The 18,206-nt window shown below is 41.3% G+C and overlaps 1 protein-coding gene across 2 annotated transcripts in view; it reads left to right on the top strand.

Moving 5' to 3' along the window:
* Nucleotides 1-18,206, top strand: part of SH3RF3 (SH3 domain containing ring finger 3) — a 246,319-nt gene that overhangs the window by 223,219 nt on the left and 4,894 nt on the right. For both annotated transcript variants that reach the window (XM_053971184.1, XM_053971185.1), the window contains exon 9: nt 9,739-10,076. In XM_053971184.1, coding sequence (XP_053827159.1) covers nt 9,739-10,076 — 338 coding nt within the window. The remainder of the gene's footprint in view (nt 1-9,738; nt 10,077-18,206) is intronic.

Here is an 18,206-nt window from a genome sequence, read left to right as displayed (position 1 = left end):
ATGCAACAAATTTGTGTTCAGAGAGCACTTGAGGTTACAGATGTGAGTCTGTGTGCAGTCTGTGTGAGATGCTTCTCACTGGCTGCATCACTGATATTACCCTATTTCAGCTCTGGCATAAAGCATATCCTCACACATCTTGGGTTACCCAGATCAGTTTAAGGCTGACATTTGAGCTAACATGTTTTATCTCACAGTTGGGACAGAATGACACAATGGAGAACATTGGCTTGGGTAGCACACGTGACAAGTGGTAATTAGTTAAATCAGTGTAACTCAGTTGCATTTCATTACATGGTCATATCTGCAGGTCATGTGGCAGGGAAAAAGAAGAGGGCTAAACAGACAAATGAAGGGAAGGTAAATGGAGGGACAGGATAGCAAAGTAAAACCAGGGTTAGTATAAAAGTGGAGAAAATAGCCACAGCGCTATTGGCTCCCCTTCCCTGCTTATGCCCTAGTTATTCCCTTCAGTTAGCCCTGTTTCTCATTGCTGATCCTTCTTGCTCTGCACTTCATTTAACAAAGAGGAATTTTATATTCCTAAAGACCTGTCTTTAGCATAGGGTATTTTAAGCAAATGGGGGAGGGTGTATTTTTTAATCAGAAAAAAGATGAAACTAGTAAAAAAATGAAATATTATGAAATATTTTTGCTGAAGAGAGGGTGCTTTTATGACATGTGCTGCCAAGACTTGAGAAAGCAAGTTTTTGCCATAGCAAAGTTCTCTAGTAATTAAAACCCAAGTGTTGTGGCATTTGGAAAGTGACGGTTCCTTGGTGACTTTACCAAAGAAATTGTCATTTACACGCCTGGTCATTCCTCTGACACTGACAGCCACTTTCTTTGCAATACTTTAAAATTATTCTGTTTCTTTCTTCATTTTTTTAAAGCGTATACTTGATCAATTGATCTTCATGAGAGAAAATTACTTCAACCATCTTAGTGTGTGCTAGGAGTAATTCACAGGGCTGCTTGGAAATACAGTAAGAGTGAAAATGCCTGTAACACTGCTGACAGGGGAGGTTACAGAAATGTCAGCTGCTTTGCCTGCAAAGCTTATGCACTTCAGTAATTGATCAGACATCAATGTGCAGTTCTGTCCCTGTGCAAAAGACATCCCAGCAGGGCCTGTGATGCCCATGGAAAAGTAGCACCTGTGACTCCCTGCACACCCCTGTGTGCTCAGAGGCTGAGCTTCTCTTACACCCAGAACAGAAGCCATCAGCTTGAGCGTGTTAGTAGTATTACTTGCTTTGTTTGAAATATGCTGTCATGATGGTAGGAGGGAGTAGGGACAAGGCCTGATGTTTTTAATGCATGAAATAAATCAGAAATGTTTGGGGAATGGTCAGATTTGATGCTGTGATAGCTGACAAAACTGGAGGTCAGCCTTCAGAGAGAGCAAAATTTTCATGGTTGTGGCTTTGATGGTGTCAGGGACCTGTTTCTAAAATGTCAGACCCTCTGAGGACCATCTGGGCCCCTCTCATTCCTGTCCCTCACTCAGTCCAGGCTGCCCAAGCAGCAGTGCAAAGCCCAGATAATTTTCAGAAATACAGGCAAGAGGAGCTTCTGCTTTGATCCCCTCTAGGCCGTAGTCCATGCAAGTGTGATGTATTCTGTCAGTCTCAGCTGACTACTCTGTCTCTCACTAAATGCATCTTTTAGGAGCTGTTTAATCCTTGGAAGGAATTATTTCACCATAATAGTATACACACAAATTCTGGTAATTTTGTACTGTCCACTGACAGGCCTTTTTTTTTCTTCCAATGAGGAATTGATTTTGAGAGAAGAATATACCTCCTGTGATACCTGATTTTTCCACAAGCAGTCTTCCCACTTAGTGCAGGCCAGCCCAATACCCTGTGGTTTATTAGAAGTGCTGAAATTACAGCCTGAGGTGGCACAGCTGCTGGAACAAGATCAACCAAGCGGAAATAGATACATCAGGGATAAAACATAAGATGGCCTCCACTAATCCAAACCATTTACCCTCATGTTTCTGCTTTCCATAAAAGTACAAGTGTCACTTGCCTGTCATTTAACAAGATTACAAAGGAAGGCCAAGCAATTTTAACTGTTTGCTGCTGAAACAAAATCTATCCCTTATGAATGGGTAGAGCCAGAGCCAACTATGTGTAAGACTAAAGTATGTCGAAGCACATTGTGACTTCTGTCATTGATTCTCTTTCATTCAGGTGTTCGATGAGTGAGGTTGCTCTGGCTTACTGCAGAATCTGAGTGTTGCTCCCAATGCTTCTCAGGACCCATAAATCGTTTTCACTTCCTTCCAAGGAGCAGCAAGCTAACCAGTCAGTCTAAATCATCTTATTTAGAAACATTAATTTTAAGTAGTTCATCTAGCAGTTAGTTTAATTGTACATCTTTTTCTCATTTAAGAATCCTGTGCTGTCAGTCAAGCTGTGATAGATTATCCTCTAGCTTGAATAAATGAACCTAAAGTTTCACAAGAACACTCATGCTCTGTCCAGCTGTTTTGCTTCAATTCTTTAGAAAATACAGTTAGTCCACCACAGTTGCCTAAATCATTTAGGCACCCTGATTTGTATTAAAACAAAGGTGTAACATTTCTAGGCTCCAGATTAGGTTAGGTCCTCAAGACACAGTGTATCATAGTGTAGGAGACCCCCAGGGTAGCTGCAAGGAAGCCCTTGACATGTACAAAGACTGTGCAATGTCAGATTAGGAAGCAAACTGGTATCCAAGAAGGAATAGGACCTTGTCAGCCCTGTCACCAGTCCTTTTGTTGCTCTTTGGTGCAGTGTGAGTGCAACAGCCGTTGATCTTTGGTTTGCACAGCAGAGATGGAGCTGAGGAATCCAAATAGCAGATGCAGGGCTGTGAAAGTGCTCTGGGGCTGTGGTTCCCAACCCTCTGTGTCTGTTCCTTGGCTGACACTGCATCCTGATGGCTGCCTTTTGCCCTCTCTCAGACCCTTGCAGCTGAGGAAGTCCCTAAAACAGCTGATTTCCCAAAGCTGAGAGGGCACAGGGGAGGGCTCATTCCTGGTTTTGTCCTGTTTCCTAAGCTTTTGCCAAAATACCTATTTTTTTACCATAGCAATAATTCTGAGAATGTTACTGTTTTTACAGTCTCTTTATAGCGAGGTGGAGTTACCCTTTGTATGCTCTAAGTACTGTTTCATTTACCTGTTGGGATTTACTGAAGCAGAGTTTGGATTCATACCACTTTTTAGTAGCCCTTGCTAGATCTGTTCTCCATTAATTTGTCTAATCCCCTTTGAACCTCTTCATACTTTTGGCTTCCATAATACTATGTGCATGAAGTCTCCATTTAATTATGTGTTGTGTGAAAAAGTGCTTCCTATTTTTTCGTTTCAACCATTTGCCTGATAATCTCATTTAGGTTCCCCCTAATTCCTGTACTGTGGGAAAAAAAACCAATCCCTTTCCCAAGTACCATCTCCACAGGAAGGGATTTTGTGGGTCAGTGTTTCCTGTCAGTTTTCTGCTTTCCAAGCATGCCCAAAGTATATACTTAACGCCTCTCTATGTAGGCAGTGTGGTGAGCAGGAGACTGGAGCAGAGAGAGGAGATCTCCATGCTTTGAACTGAATTTCCTTTACTTGTTGTAGGATAATTAAAATCCAGTAGATTGCTGAGCAAAGAAAGAAGCTGAATGTCAAATGTACAAGGATATCAGGCCTACTCCTTTATTTTGTGTACCAAAGAGGTTGCTCACAATTCAAAGGAAGAGGTGGACTAAAATTAGGACTAAAACACATCCATCTGACCTTAGTTCTAGAGAGGATGGCTGCTTGGAAGTAAGTGGAAATGTCACACAGTCTTCTTGAGAATCCTGTTTCATCACTTCTTTGATGGTGTTCTTGCATTTCAGTTTATCTGTACACAATTTTGAGTTAACTCATCACAGCAGTAGTTTTCAACTCCCTGTGCTGTTTCAGCTGTTCCCATGAAAAAGTAGCGCTAAAACTGCTACAGTATCAGTGGAGCAGGTCATCTATCCCTCATTCACCCTTAACCCTGTCAGAGTCCCTTACCTTGTACCTCTTCTGAATTCGCCAGCCTCCAGGAAGCTTAATGATAGCTGAGACTCTCTGCTTCCTCTTCAGTTGGTTTTGGGATTTTTTTTTTTTCTTTGAGCTAGCCTTTAACTTTGCTTCAGTGTTTGAAAGATCTAATATTCCATCTAAATTGAATATTGAAATATATTTTTAGATTCCCTCTTTATCTCTTTTTGTAGTCTCTAGAGCCTTGCGTCTGCCTCAGTTCCACAGAAGCACATGATGAAGTGCCTATGTGCTTTGCTGTACTGGGACCTGAACACTAATTTCTTATTCTCAGTTTTGTTTTCAAAACATTTCAAATTCCCAGACAGGTCTAGCAAGACATTTTACTTATTTTCCCCTGTTTTTAATAGTATCTATCTTCACATTAATAATAAATAAATATAATATTTTGTGCATATCTGTATGCATGTTACTGTCACTGGAATTTAAAAACTAAAGATATTATGATCCTAAAATCCTTTTTGCTTCTTGGCATGTAACATGTATACTGAGATTATAATAAAAGACTTGTGGCCAGGAGCAGTTGTCTCCATTAAAAACTAAGTCTTTGGCAAATATTTCCATACTATATATGATACCAGACTAGTCTTTCCCTAAAATTAGAAGAAAGTGTGTAGTAAGTAATTGCTGTTGTCTTGTTCAGTATGTCATCAAAGCCTCATGAGAAATAGTGGCAAATTGCACATGATAAATACATATCCAAAGATATTTCAGACCTGAAGCTTCCCTTTGAGATTATATTTGTTTGGGGGTTTTGGCAGGGCTTTTTGAATGATTATCAAAATCTCAACTCAAATAATTTTACAGATTTTAAAAACCCAGGTAGCTTTTTTCCTCAGAGACATAATCTAAAATATGACCTACTGTTTCAATGCAAGCATCAATCACCAGAAGCCACATTGGAATCAGAATAAAAATGCACTGTTCTCCAGCCACTAACTTACATTTACTCAATAGGCATTGACCAAGTTAAACAAGCAATAAAAGTGGTGTTTTTTACTGACTGATAGATGAGTTCCTGATTTGTGAGGGCTTTTGAGCCCTCGCAGGGCTCAGGGCAGCATTTAAGTAGTTTTGTTTCTTTTTTCTTCATTTTTAAATGAAACCTCTTCTTCTCCCTCTGGCTGTCTTATCTATTGATGTAACTGGTGTTGCATGAGAAATTACCTCATTTCAATGACCGGAGACAGCTTTTCTATCAGCTGCAGTAAGGTTTCTTCATTTGTTTAATGAACCTGGATAGGCAGAAAATTAAGTATCAGGAGCTGCAGAGGAAGAAAACTAAACCAGAATGTTCTGTGTATTTGGGTGGCTTAAAAAAATATATCTGTATTAATATAGCCAGTACATGTAATTGGTATTTAGATTATGGCATGATTATTGCTTTGCAGACAGGGGACTATGTTATCACTCAGTCATCAATGAGGTAGCTGCATTCTGTGCTCATCTCATCTCTGAAGCTGAAAGAAGAGCTAGTTATTATCTTCAAGTGAGTTATTAATGAGGGGAAAAATCATCCCCAATTACTGTGAAGCAAAATATTTCAACATTTACATATCTCAGACTTTAATTTTGATCTAATCCTTCGTGAGTTCTTAAGCTCAGACAGTATTCACTTTCCCAAAAATTCTCACACTGGCATATCAAGAGGAACTTACACCTGTCCAAGTGCTGGCTTCCCTAAGGGTATGCTGCAGGGTCACAGAAGTGCTGCCCATCCCATCCTTGTGCTGCTAGAGACTGATATCCTCTGAGATTCCTTCATGCTACACCATAGGAACAGAGCTTCCACTGTCAGCTGTGCCAGAGAAAAAATTCTGAGTTGTCTTAAACTGTCTGTATTCCCAGTCAGGTTTTTTTTTTTTTCCTTAACTAGAAACAGCCTGGAATTTATTTGTAAGGGCTAATTTTGTTCTTTTGCTTTCCTTTGAATCCTTTTGAGATTAATGGTTTGGAAGTTTTGACTCTGAACGTCCTAGACAACACAAAGGTGATGATTTAAATTCATATAAACATGTGGGGAGTAACCAGGAGATGGGAGAAGTGCTGTCCACACTGTGAATCCATCTATCAACACAGATGTGAAGGTCTGACCTTGGCAGATTCAGGGGGTAGGGATGTCAAACACAGTTTGCAGTCAATTGGAAATGTAGCTACTAGACAAAGAAAACTCAGTAATTGCACAGCTGTTTCAGTAGATTACAGATTTCCTAGAAAACAATAAAACAACCGTCTGTGAATGGAAAATAAACTATTTTTATTTAATTCAAAAACATTTCTGAAAGTCATCAGATATCTCCCCTGTAAACTTCTTACCTCTTTTCAAAAGCGACAGTCTATAACCAATCGGTGTAGATTTCTCTACAGCATTTATGTCCGTTAATACTTCATTGATTTACAGTGAAACTGCTGAAGGACTGTCTTGAATAGACATATAAATATTAATTTCTTGTGAAGGATGGCTGCTATTACACTAAATATTAAATGAATTCATAATACTTGGACATTTTCAATAAATCACTGCTGGGACTGCATACTAACATCCCATTCCCTTTTTTTTAATATTAAAGCCAAGGAAAAGAGCTGGTTGCTCACAAAGAAATGTAGAGCTTTGTAACACTAGAATCATGAGCGAATTCCCACAGCACAAGGAGGAGTTTCAACTTAGTCCCATTTTACAGACAGAGGGAGGCATGAAGTGGTTTAGTTTGAACTGCTGATCACAGAAGGTTCAAACCAAATCTGTTTCTCATGGGTGACATCACTGTAAATTATCAGTTCCTGACAGTGCTTCTTCTGCTTGAAATGCTGTGAGCAGCGTCAGCAGAGGATCTGGCCATGTGATACCAGAAGGCTGAGAGCCAGACTCAAAGGGAGAAAGAGCTGGGCATATTGTCTAATCTCCACACACACGAAATGGTTGGTATCAGGTCACCTCTAGGTATCTTTCCCAAGGCCACTACTGAAGGGTGGTACTGCTCAGGTTTTGACTAGGCTTAGTAATTGAATTAAGTCATCTTCTCTCTTCCAAGACCACAGATCTTAGTTTCAAAAGTTTAGTAAAATGCTCAGCAGGGGCTAAAAATCAATTCTTTATTTTTCCTTTTATGGAACAAATGATAGATCAGCAAATTCATTATAGCTTTCTGTTTTCTAAGGGATAGTAGCTTAAGAGTAGAAATTTATGCCAGGGCTAACCCTGTAGAGTGGAAGCCGTTCTTGAAAACAAAACTGAATGACTGTCAGGCTCATATGCTTTTTAATGTGTAGATGGGTGTGAGTATATGCACCTCCTTCATTCCAAATATTTTTGCTTCTGGGCCTCAAATGGTCTAAGTTGCATGAGGTTTTTCTAATGAAATTTTGCCAAGGTGTTTAAATTAGAAGCAAAAATTAGAAATGCTGCTGCCACATAGGAATATTAATTGTTTGTTATACAGGGCTTTAGTTCACATTGTTACTTTGCATTTGCAAGACAGCCAATTAAAGAGGCTCAAAGTGCTCACTGCTGCATAATAGCCATTTCTCCAGAGCCCCACAATGGCTATTGTATTCTGTCACTGACCTTTGGACACCTTCAAATGCATATTGACACAGGATGCTGGGATCATTAGAGCTATTGTTTCAGTGTGCCACAGGGAAAGAAGAGTTTTGCAATTTCATGAAGAGCTTTAAAATTTTATATAATGATGACAGCAACAATATTTCTTAATTAGACAGCAAGAGAAAAATGGAAGCATTTTTTTCTGGTGTTTCAGGTGAATTCCAAAATGCACACTTTCCATACAGTCCCTTCCCATCAGGAAAAAAAAAGATATTTATCAGGGGCATTTGGTCTGCTTTTTTATTGTTTCCAGGGGAATTGATTTAATTTTTTTGACCTGGTGGTGCCATATGGCCAACCTCCCTTAGCTTCCATGGATTCTGCCTGGGTGAACATCTTGACAGGATGGATCCTTTCATCCTGTAAGTGCAAAACACTTTTTTAAAACATGACCAGTGGTATGCAGGAGACCAGGATCTGGATGCACAGATCACCCTAGGGCAACAGTTCAGACTCTGCTCTTCAAAAATCAGTGGACGTTGGCTCTATGACAACAACTGTGCTTCGTTTTAAGTCTTCTGTGTCTTGACATCTAAGGAATTTCTGTTTTCTTACCAATCCATGACAATTAAAGTGTGCAAACAAGAATTTTGGAAGCAGAGATACCAGGTACTCCAAGTACATTTACTTGTAGTAAACCCAAGCATCTTCTAAAATCTTATATTTATTTTATTGTAGCCTTTCTATTCTTTAAAGCTGCTTTGAGAAATTACTTCAGCAGTCAGAACATAAAAGAACATCATTTTAAACCCTGCATGGGACATTTTGTCTACAGAGAATAAATAAATTACTGGCTTGTACTTCCAAGTGTTCCTACTTGAATATATAGAGAGAGTTTCTATTCCATAAGTCTTGCTGTTTCTGGGTTTGATTTTATCCCCTGGGATCCTATTATTGAACAAATTATCAAATAAAGCTAAACTTCACAGCCATGAGCCTCTGAAGATAGTTTGGGTAATGGCTTGCACTTCTGACAAAAGAGGAAGAAATTTAATAAACCTTTGCAAAACTTCTTGTATCATTTTTTAAAAATGGAAAAATTTACTGCACAGCATTGCTGGTTGCAACTCTAACCTAGCGTTGTGGAGCATGTGCCAGAGGATGGCTGGTTTCTACATATAAACCTCTAGCCAAAAAACTTCCAAGATGAAGGACATAGTATTTGGTATTTGTGTGTGCTTGAGGTAAATGTGCAGTAGGATTTCTCACACTGTTACAAAATCCAAAAGGTCAGATGTAGTTCCTCAGGAATGCAGACTAAACTTTTTTCTTCCCATTAATTGAAAGGATGCTATTATCATCTTTTGATTTCTCTGTGTCAGAAACCCTTGTAGAACATTGAAACCTCCCATGCACTACCACTGCAATTGCTAGTTGTGAATTTTGTGGTCTATCTTCAAACATCAAGGTGATACCTTTACCTTAACACATGAGGGGAAGTGACCCCCTTCTGGAGGGAGACATGAATAGTTATTGCTGTGTGATGCAGGATGTGAAGGGGAACATGTTCTGGAAAGAGCTGTTAAACCAGATTCTCATGCCTTCATTCTCCCTACTGTAAATCTGCATCAGGTAGTAATGGTGAATGCTTCTCTTGCAGTGGGCTGGGATCTGAAACCTCTCCTAAGCCCATTGTGCTTCCCAGCAGAGGTTTTTAGCCGTAAGAGGTATCGCTGTTGAGGGACAAGATTCTCCTTGAATAGAGAGGGCAGCACTCTGCTTGCTGTCTTCTCTGCACGGAAAGTTTGTATCTTTGCTGTACCAGTGTAGCTGCACTCTTTCTTTGAAAAGGCACATGATCACTGCCTGAATAGATTTGAAAATGGGGATAATCTTTGCAGTATGTTTGGTCTTTACTCTACTGAATTAGTTGAAGCCCTTCTCAATGGAAAGAGATTTTCATAGAATCTTTATTGTAGAAAGTTCAAGTTCTACCTGGATCCACCTCTGTGGCAGTTTTGAGAGGTTTCCTGCCTCACACACTGAGGTTTTCCAAAATAAAAGCAAAGGGACTTGGTATGTCTGCTCACTGCCCATGTTTTGTTTGGTTCCTTTGCAGAAGGAGAAGAAGAGCGGGCTGTTGAAACTTCTAGCAGGAGCATCAACAAAAAAGAAGTCACGCTCCCCACCATCTGTGTCCCCCACGCACGACCCCCAGACAGCCATTGAAGGAGTTCTGCAAGGGGCAGTGGGGCCTGAGCTGTCCTCCCTCTCCAGTCACGGCAGAGCCGGCTCATGCCCCATCGAGAGTGAAATGCAAGGAGCCATGGGGCTGGAGCCTCTGCACAGGAAAACGGGCTCCTTGGATTTGAATTTTTCCATTCCTTCACCTGCCAGGCCGCCCCTCTCTTCTATGGCAGCTATTCGGCCAGAGCCCAAGCCTTTGCCCCGGGAAAGGTAAGTTGTGTTTCTCCTGAGGTTGCCTGCATCTACAGGGAGCAATTGGAGGAGGGATGAAAGTTTAGCTTGTTCAAGAGTTGTTGCAGTTTTGGTGTTCTGTGGATTGATTGTACGTGGCTCAGCTGTCTTTTAGGAAGACAGGGCTTATATGCATCTGCCCATTGAAAATCATTTGGTACACCGTGTAGGTTTAAAGTGTTTAAGAGCACCTGTCCATGACACTCCACAGCTCTAGTCTAAATATGGAGACCAGCAGTGCTTTCTCAGCCCAAATGATGTAAATGCTGTTGGCAAATGTCACATTTTAAATGAGATTCCAGTATTTTCACTTAAGTAATAAGTTAAAGGAATTGGCATATTATGTCCCATCTGGACATGTCCTGTTCTGCAATACCAAAGACTATTGCAAATTCCTCTTGTTTAGAATACATACAGATACGGCCATCTTCATTGACCTGTTACCAAAAATGTAGCTCGTTTCTAGAGAGGGATGTACCAGTGATTCTGGAGTTCATTTCAGCAGCCTGCTCTCCACCTTGGTACCTCAGAGTAACTGACTTCACAAACCTGAAAAAAGAAGAATAGGAATACCAAAATACAAAGCAGGTTGAGAGAGAGATAACTGACCAGAAAAGAGCAGGGGGTTGCAGAAAAGAGATAGGTCTCCATGTGCAGAATCACACTGGCTTCAGGTAAATGTTTTCTACAAGTCTGCAGCTTGAGAACTGGGAAAGGAATAAATAATACACAGCTACAGTGCTGTTGAAACACTTTCCACTCAGAAGGTGATTGACAAAAACAGTTTTTTTACAAAAGCATTGAAGAATTTTCAAAAAGCTGTTCAGGGACAAACACTCTTGAATTGGTATTTAAAACAATTTTGAAATAACATTAAAATCAGAAGTTGAAAAGAAACTAGTTTTATCTGAGTGTATGAAAGAGGCTGAAGGGAATGGATTGGGCAAGGCACCTGACCCTGAATCCTGTTGGGATCATGAAACAGATGTGTAATAAGGGACACTCACTACAGGACCGTCCATACCTTATACAGTGTTTTACTGAATGCAGGTTGGAATTCAGTTGAGAAGGTGACAGTGACACCATAACATACTTAAACTTTTCTAAAGCATCTGGTTTGTTACCATAAAACCCCTTGCTGAGTAAACTGTACATAACCAACCCAGCAGATACTAAGTGGACTGAAAACTGGCATCAAATCTAACTCTACATAAGAAATCACTAGAAAATGGGGATTAATATATGTAGTGCAGCCCAACAGGAGTGGGGTCCTGAACCTAAACGGTTTACATAAAACCTTTGCTGTTGCAGAATGAGGACTGAAGTGGAAGGTGGTGATGGGTAGGGCAAATCCGTTGGTGCAGAGCTAAATCAGCTCCTGGTCAGGTGAAAACAGTAACAATATATTTCAGAAGAGGCAAATCTGATGCAAAGTGAAGTGGACTCAGAGAAACATCATAAGAAAAAATGGAAGATTTAAAACTCTACACTTGCAATGAGAGACACAGGGAGCTCTGGCACACCTGGTAAAGGGTGGAGGGACGGCATGGCAACAGTTTGTAAGAGACTGCAGTCAGGACAGACATGGGAATATTTTTACATTAGATTTGGCATTTTTTCTAAGAGAGATGCTTTCGTTCAGGTGCAGCTGTTAGACTTGAAGCAGAAATAAATACAGGCAAGTCCTTCAGCATTGTAATGAAGGCAGTGGGAACAGACTATCACAGTAGTCTCTTGCCCTTAAAATCCATGAAAAAGTAATTTAGTAAAAGGAGTGAAAAACCAATCCCTATTTAGGCACACTTAATTTGGTCTACATCAGTTCAGATTAATGCTATAAGAAAAGTTAAATCAATATAAACCAGATTTAGCACCAGTGTAACTGAATCAGTGGGCTGCTACACCTTTAGTTAAATGTAACCACGAAGAGAAGCTAGGGAGTACAGCCCCTGATGTCTCCAGAGGTGGATGTTAATGTGCTGCTCTCAAAGCTTTACTACAGAGAACTCCAGACGCATTATGTAATATGCCAGGGCTAGTCCCGTACCCTACAAATTTCGCAGTCCACTTCAGGGTGGTCTAGGTAGGGAAACATTTAACTGATGACTAAGTTGCAGAATAGAACCAAAGAGACAAAGATTACCTGGATCCTCTTAGCTGTGCTGGAATCAGGAGCAAATAGATTTAGAGTGCTAAAACTAAGTAAATACTTCCAGCTGCAGTATATGGTGATAAGGAACGTTCTCTGATTTTACGTATTTTAATTCCTGAGTCTTAAATCTGAAAATAAGCTATAATTGAAGTAACCATAATTATACACAGCAGGCAAGATTCTTTAATTGATTTATGAATTAACTTCCATATCATTGGTGTATCTGCATTCCTTAACTGATCATATGGGTTTTTTCATGTCCATAATGGGAAATATTAATTACCTTCATGCACTAGGAAGGATAATACTTAGTCCTGGAATAATCTGAGCAGATACATTAAACACTTGTCTGCTAGAAATTCATCCCACATCCATCTGTGCTCATTAAATCATCAGATTTCTCAGAAGTACCAAATTATTTTTTTTTAAAGAAATTATGGTTTTTCAAACCACTTGTTCTTTTCACATCTGGCAATGGAGCAACTTGCATTCAATGTCACTCAGCTCCATATTTTGCTTGTTTGCATTTTGGTGCATTTCATATGCACAGTAGGAGCAATTCTCTGAGAAAGAAAAGGGAGGAGAGGAAAAAAAAGGTTAGATAAACAGATTCAGATGCTGGAAGAAATTTTAAAAAGCTGCAAAGCATTTCAGTACACTTAGCTGTACTTGGCTTTCTGTCTCCCAACGCCCATCTGTGCACACAGAAACAGAGCACTGAAAGGTTGGAAGAAGTAGCACATTCCTTAATATTTACGGCATTCAAAAAGAGGCTCATGCAGGCAGCAAAGCACCGCTACTTTTCCTATAGAGGTTGGCTTGCAGCTCCAGCACTCACCACATCCAGGTTACTGATCAAACCCAGTGCACCAAGAGGTACATTAAAGGGCTCTGATTGCTTGCAGCTCACTCACTATTTAAGGGATGAATTGCCTATTCTGCTACCTGACAGTGCAGATCTTTCTGGGAGTTGCAGCCAGACAACAGGTAAACAGAAACATGAAGCAAGCTTCACCCTCTTGGAGGTGCTGTTAATGTTTATACTCTTAGTGGGTTTTTTTTTTGTTTTGTTTTGTTTTGTTTTGTTGTTTCTTTATTTGTTTGTTGTGTTTTTTTGGTTTTTGGGGTTTTTTTGTACATAGAGAGGAAAATAATTATCTTCTTCTTGATATTCCGAAGCCTGGCTATGGATGACTGGATTAGGAAGGAAATTGCTCTTAGCTCGCCAGTATTTAGCCTTCATATTTGTCTAGTTTGCTGGGGTAGTCAGAGCCCATCTCTGCCTTCTTGGTGTAGTTTCCACTACCAGTTTATAAAACCACATTCCTTCAGATGCTCTTTGCCGTAAAGCATCCAGCAATCCAAGCAGCAGAGCAGAGAAATTTCCCAGGTGGTGTCCTTGTCACTTCATGTGGTAGTGGTTGACTGCCAAGTGAATACCCCATCAGGCTGTGTGTGCCCCACACACACTTCTCCACCTACTGCTCCATCCAGTTTCTGCTGGTATGCTGAACAGGACCAGTACAAGGACATGCTGTGGTGAGGCAGGCACTGGGCCAGAGCCTTGCCCACATCCCACCACGCTGTTGGCTTACAGGAGGGATGTGCTGTATGCCTGGCAGCACCAAAACAAAATACTTCCCTTGCCACCCCCTTCAAGAAAATGTGACTGTACATTAAGCAAAACAGGAGAGTTGAGTGTGCATGTGTGTGTGTGTGAGTCATGTTCCCCTCGCTGCCTGGCACTGTTCCCAGAGGCAAACCTGAGTAAAACATGTCACGCGTTGTTGACTCTTTTATAGTAGCTGGCACTAACTCTGCTATGTTATATTGTGATAAAGCAGCTGTGGCCAGACTTATTGTCACGACTGGCATATCTGTGCTGTGTTTCTATGGTTTTCGTGCAGCCTTCAACCAAGTTATAACCACAACAGTGCTGCAGAATAAAATGGGAGCAGTAAGTTTGACCTTTAAAATAGATCCCTCCATGTTTCCATGTATCTTTCTACAAATCACTGCCACATTAGAAATTGAGCTCCCAATTCAAGGAAGCATTCAAGCATGTGCTTAACGCCCATTGACTTCAATTTTGCTGTGCTCATATGTCTTCTTTGCCAAAAAGGGAAGCAGAAGAAGGGTTCTTTTCATTCCTAGAAAGTGATACTAGAGAAATGGCCCAAGGAGTAATTTCTAACTGAACAGTGACATGTATTCACATGGTTAAGTGCTTCTTTGAGCAGGGATACCTGCCTTAGGACTGGGAACCAACCATCAGCCATCTCAGAAATTGAATCCTGAGGTATTTCCAGCAGAAAGGTAAAAGACCCAACTGAGACTTGTTCTTCTAAGGCTGCTGATTCAGTCACCATACTATGGAGAAGCAGGTTTTGGCTTGTAGTGTGCAGAGGTGCCTTGCCTTTCCCTGCAATTTGCCAGTGAAAGGATGAAAAAACAGAGCTCCACTGGTAAACAAGAGCAATGGTTAACTGGGCTAGATGGTCCATCAGCAGTGATGATCTATTGCCTCCAAAACTGCATATCCCTAATGCAAAAGAGACCTGTTGGAGTCACAGGACTGCAACCTGTCCCTACTGCATGATACTTTGAGAAACAGGAACTTGCATTAAGCATCAATATTCAAGCACTCTAAATGGGATCAGATTGGAGGTTAGCCCTGCAGACCTAATTTGCCTCATTGCACATTTTCTTAATTTGCTCTAGTTCCATCAGTGTCCTGGATACACATATTTACTCAGTGAGTATTTTGGGGATTTTTTAGAGTGTCCATGGCTGTGTTCAGCACTAATTACTGATCAGTTCTGGTCAATACTGTTCAGTGCCTGCCTGCACACTGACAGAGGGCCTGTATGAGTCATTCAGACCAGACAGGACTCCTACACAGCCAGTGTGTGTGAGATGAGTATCTCTCTGTGGAAAGTGTGGCATGAGGCTTTACAGCTGAAGGAGTCAGAGAAGCCACTTTCCCCACATCTGCACTACTCAGTGCATTTCATCATGGTCACTTGCTAGAGATATTCCAATCTCTGCAAAAGGTGGGGTGGCTCCTATGTCAGAGCCTTGACTCACATCCAGAGCAGCATCTTTGCACTAAATGAGGCAGGCATCCTACAAGAAAAATAGTATGCACTCATATAATGAAAGATTATATTGCAAGACAGCAGAAGTAAAGTCATGGACAATTTTATTTGCCTTTTTCTTCATCTCAGATGCATAGGTGTGAAGCACTTGTGTTCTTTTAAGGTTGTAGATGTCTTTATGTGTATGTACACATGATATTTTTAATCATTTTGCTTCTTTAAAAGAAGCGAGACCAGAACTTCCATCATGTGACATCTGTTTGAGGTTAGGAGTCTTACTTGCACCTTCCAGATTTCAGTAGGAGGAGCAAAGGGAGGGCTGGGTGGGAGAGGTGTTTCTTTTGGCTGTGAAAACAAGTGCTATGAAGACAGGGGACAGGGGGATTGCAAGGTCTTTGCTGACAGCAGAGGATGGACCTATTCCCAGCTCAGTGAGATAACTGCTGCCAGGGTGCCCATCCCACCCTCAGCACCAGTGCCAGCCTCTACCAATGCAGTCTCCTACTTCTTGGGATGCCATGTCCCTGCCCCAGGCTCCTTCCCACCAAGGCTTTTTGCTCTCCCAGACTCAGCTCAGCAGAACTTTCCCCCTCAGCAGCCATACCCACACCTTCTATCAGGGCTTCCAGTTTTCATCACAGTCGCATTTCCTCCTCTGCTCCCAGTTTTTCTCTCATCAGCTTCCCTCTTCCTCCACCTCCTCTCTTACTTTACCCCACTCTCCAGTTCCCTGGGGTTTCCCTGCCCAGGAAAAGCTCATTCCCTGTCTTTGCTGATATTACTTGAAACCTCTCCTCGTGTATTATCTCTTGTGCACCAAGGGCCCTTCCCAGGCCACTGCCCATCCTGGACAGTAGCCTCCAGGGATGAAGTGCCCAATCCAAGGATGCCACAGCAGCCAGCAGTGGGGATGTCCAACATCAAGTCTGTCCTCTAAGAGAAAAATACAAGAGGGGCCCAGTACTAAGAAAGAAAGAGAAATGCAACCTCTGAGGTCCCACAGAGCTAGGACAGCTTGGGGCATGAATCAGCAGAGATTTTACTTTCAGTGCTCATACAAGCCTAAACATGTGCCATTTTGGGGTGGTTTGAATGTTTTTAAACCTGGCTGTGAGTGATTTGCTGAAGGAACACCATCCCTTACAGAGCAGTGGGACTACAGGATAGGTCTCGCTCTCAAATATAGGACCTGAGAGCAGTTTATAGAAGTGCTCATATGGGTCCTGCTGGTGCTGCAAAACCCCTCATGTTATTCTTGGAAGTGATGAAGCCATTGGGCTGTATGTTGGACCCTCAGCCTGATACAGCCAACTGCTGTGGAGAATTTGGGCCAAAATGACTAATATTTGTCAGAATTGTAACTATGTAAGACAGATTTACACAATTTACAACAGAAAATACCAAATATTGTTAATGATGGTCAGAGGTGGCTGCCACACTTGTCGCCATAATTGTTGCCCAGCTAATTAGCATTTTTGAAAGTTGGTAATTTAGAGGTGGAATGTGACACAGACAAAATTGAGAAGACTGAGATCCATCTAAAATGCCAAGCGACAGTTTGGTATAGGAAAACCTACAATTTTATAGCATCTTCTCGAGAAGGGGAAATTAAAAGTGAAGATATAAATGAAAGTATCCCGGACTGCCTTTTTGGGAGTGAGGGAGCATGTCTGGGAAAAGAGACCTTTTCTGCCAACAAAATACGGCTAATAGCTATCCTTACGAGTCCATTCCAGAGGATAAGCGAGGCTGAGGTGCCACCTGGAGGTGTGGAGGGGCGGCACAGCTCCCTGTGCCAGCGCAGTGCCGGGATGCTGCCCCTGCAGCCCCCACCGGGCTGCCTTTCCCTGCTTCAAACCTCTCGTGGGAAAAGGCATTGCATCTTTTTCCGTCTCTCACAGAGGAGTTCTTAACTGATTGCAAGGTCTTTCGTAGCTAGTATTTTGTTATTCTATCAAAAACCTCCTTGGTACTATCTTGTGAGGTACTGTAGTTAATTAAATTTAAACCATAGCATTTAGAGTTTACCGAATGGGGAAAAGTGCCTCATTTTGTAATGCAATGATTAAGATTTATTTCTCTAAATTGCTAAGAAGATGCTGTGTAGAACTCCTTTTATGACAGTGGGCGCATTCTTGTTGAGTGTGGTCACCTGCCTCCTCATGTGAACCATTTAGGGACTAGCAGCTCATCACTCTGAGGACGTAGTTTTGCTTTAAAAGGAAATCTCTGTGCTTTTGGTATAACATTAAGTGGTGGCAGTCCCAGCTGGGTCTTCAGAGTGACCCTGCCCAAGACACCACCTTTTTCCGACTTTCTGTTTCCTGACTTGCCAGAACTGTCTGTGAGTACCTCCACAGGACTCAACTAATGTTGAGGTCCAACCTTTCTTCATTTGAGTTCTTGATGCAGAGCTCCAGTGTGTTGTGATTGTGCGTAAGAGTAGTGAGATCTGAAACTTGGCATCATCTTAACTGAAATTGTTCCACTCTGATAATTTAATTAATCAACACTGCAGCAGAGTGTTTGAAATAATGTGTGCATTCATTTGCATAATGAGTGTAATTGGCAAAGCTTCATATTATAAGTGTAGCAGTTCCACAGATGATAGCTTGATAGACCGTTTTCCTGCGCACGTTTCAACCCCTGTTATTTGCTTTTCCACAGAGGAAGGAAGTGACAACTAGATTTATTAACCAAGGTACAGAGAGGATCAGCAAATTTTTGATGGCTCTTGAACACATATATTTTCCACGACCGTGTTGCTCTGTCAAGATAAAAAAAGCCATAGTCAGGTATTAGAACAGAACCCCTACTTCAAATGGAGTTTAATGCTTTTCCAGGCAATGGGCTGTTTGG

Source organism: Vidua macroura, chromosome 2, assembly GCF_024509145.1.
Source record: "Vidua macroura isolate BioBank_ID:100142 chromosome 2, ASM2450914v1, whole genome shotgun sequence".
Lineage (NCBI taxonomy): Eukaryota > Metazoa > Chordata > Aves > Passeriformes > Viduidae > Vidua > Vidua macroura.
Note: the sequence above shows the minus strand (reverse complement) of the source record. Positions and strands in the feature narration are given on the sequence as shown.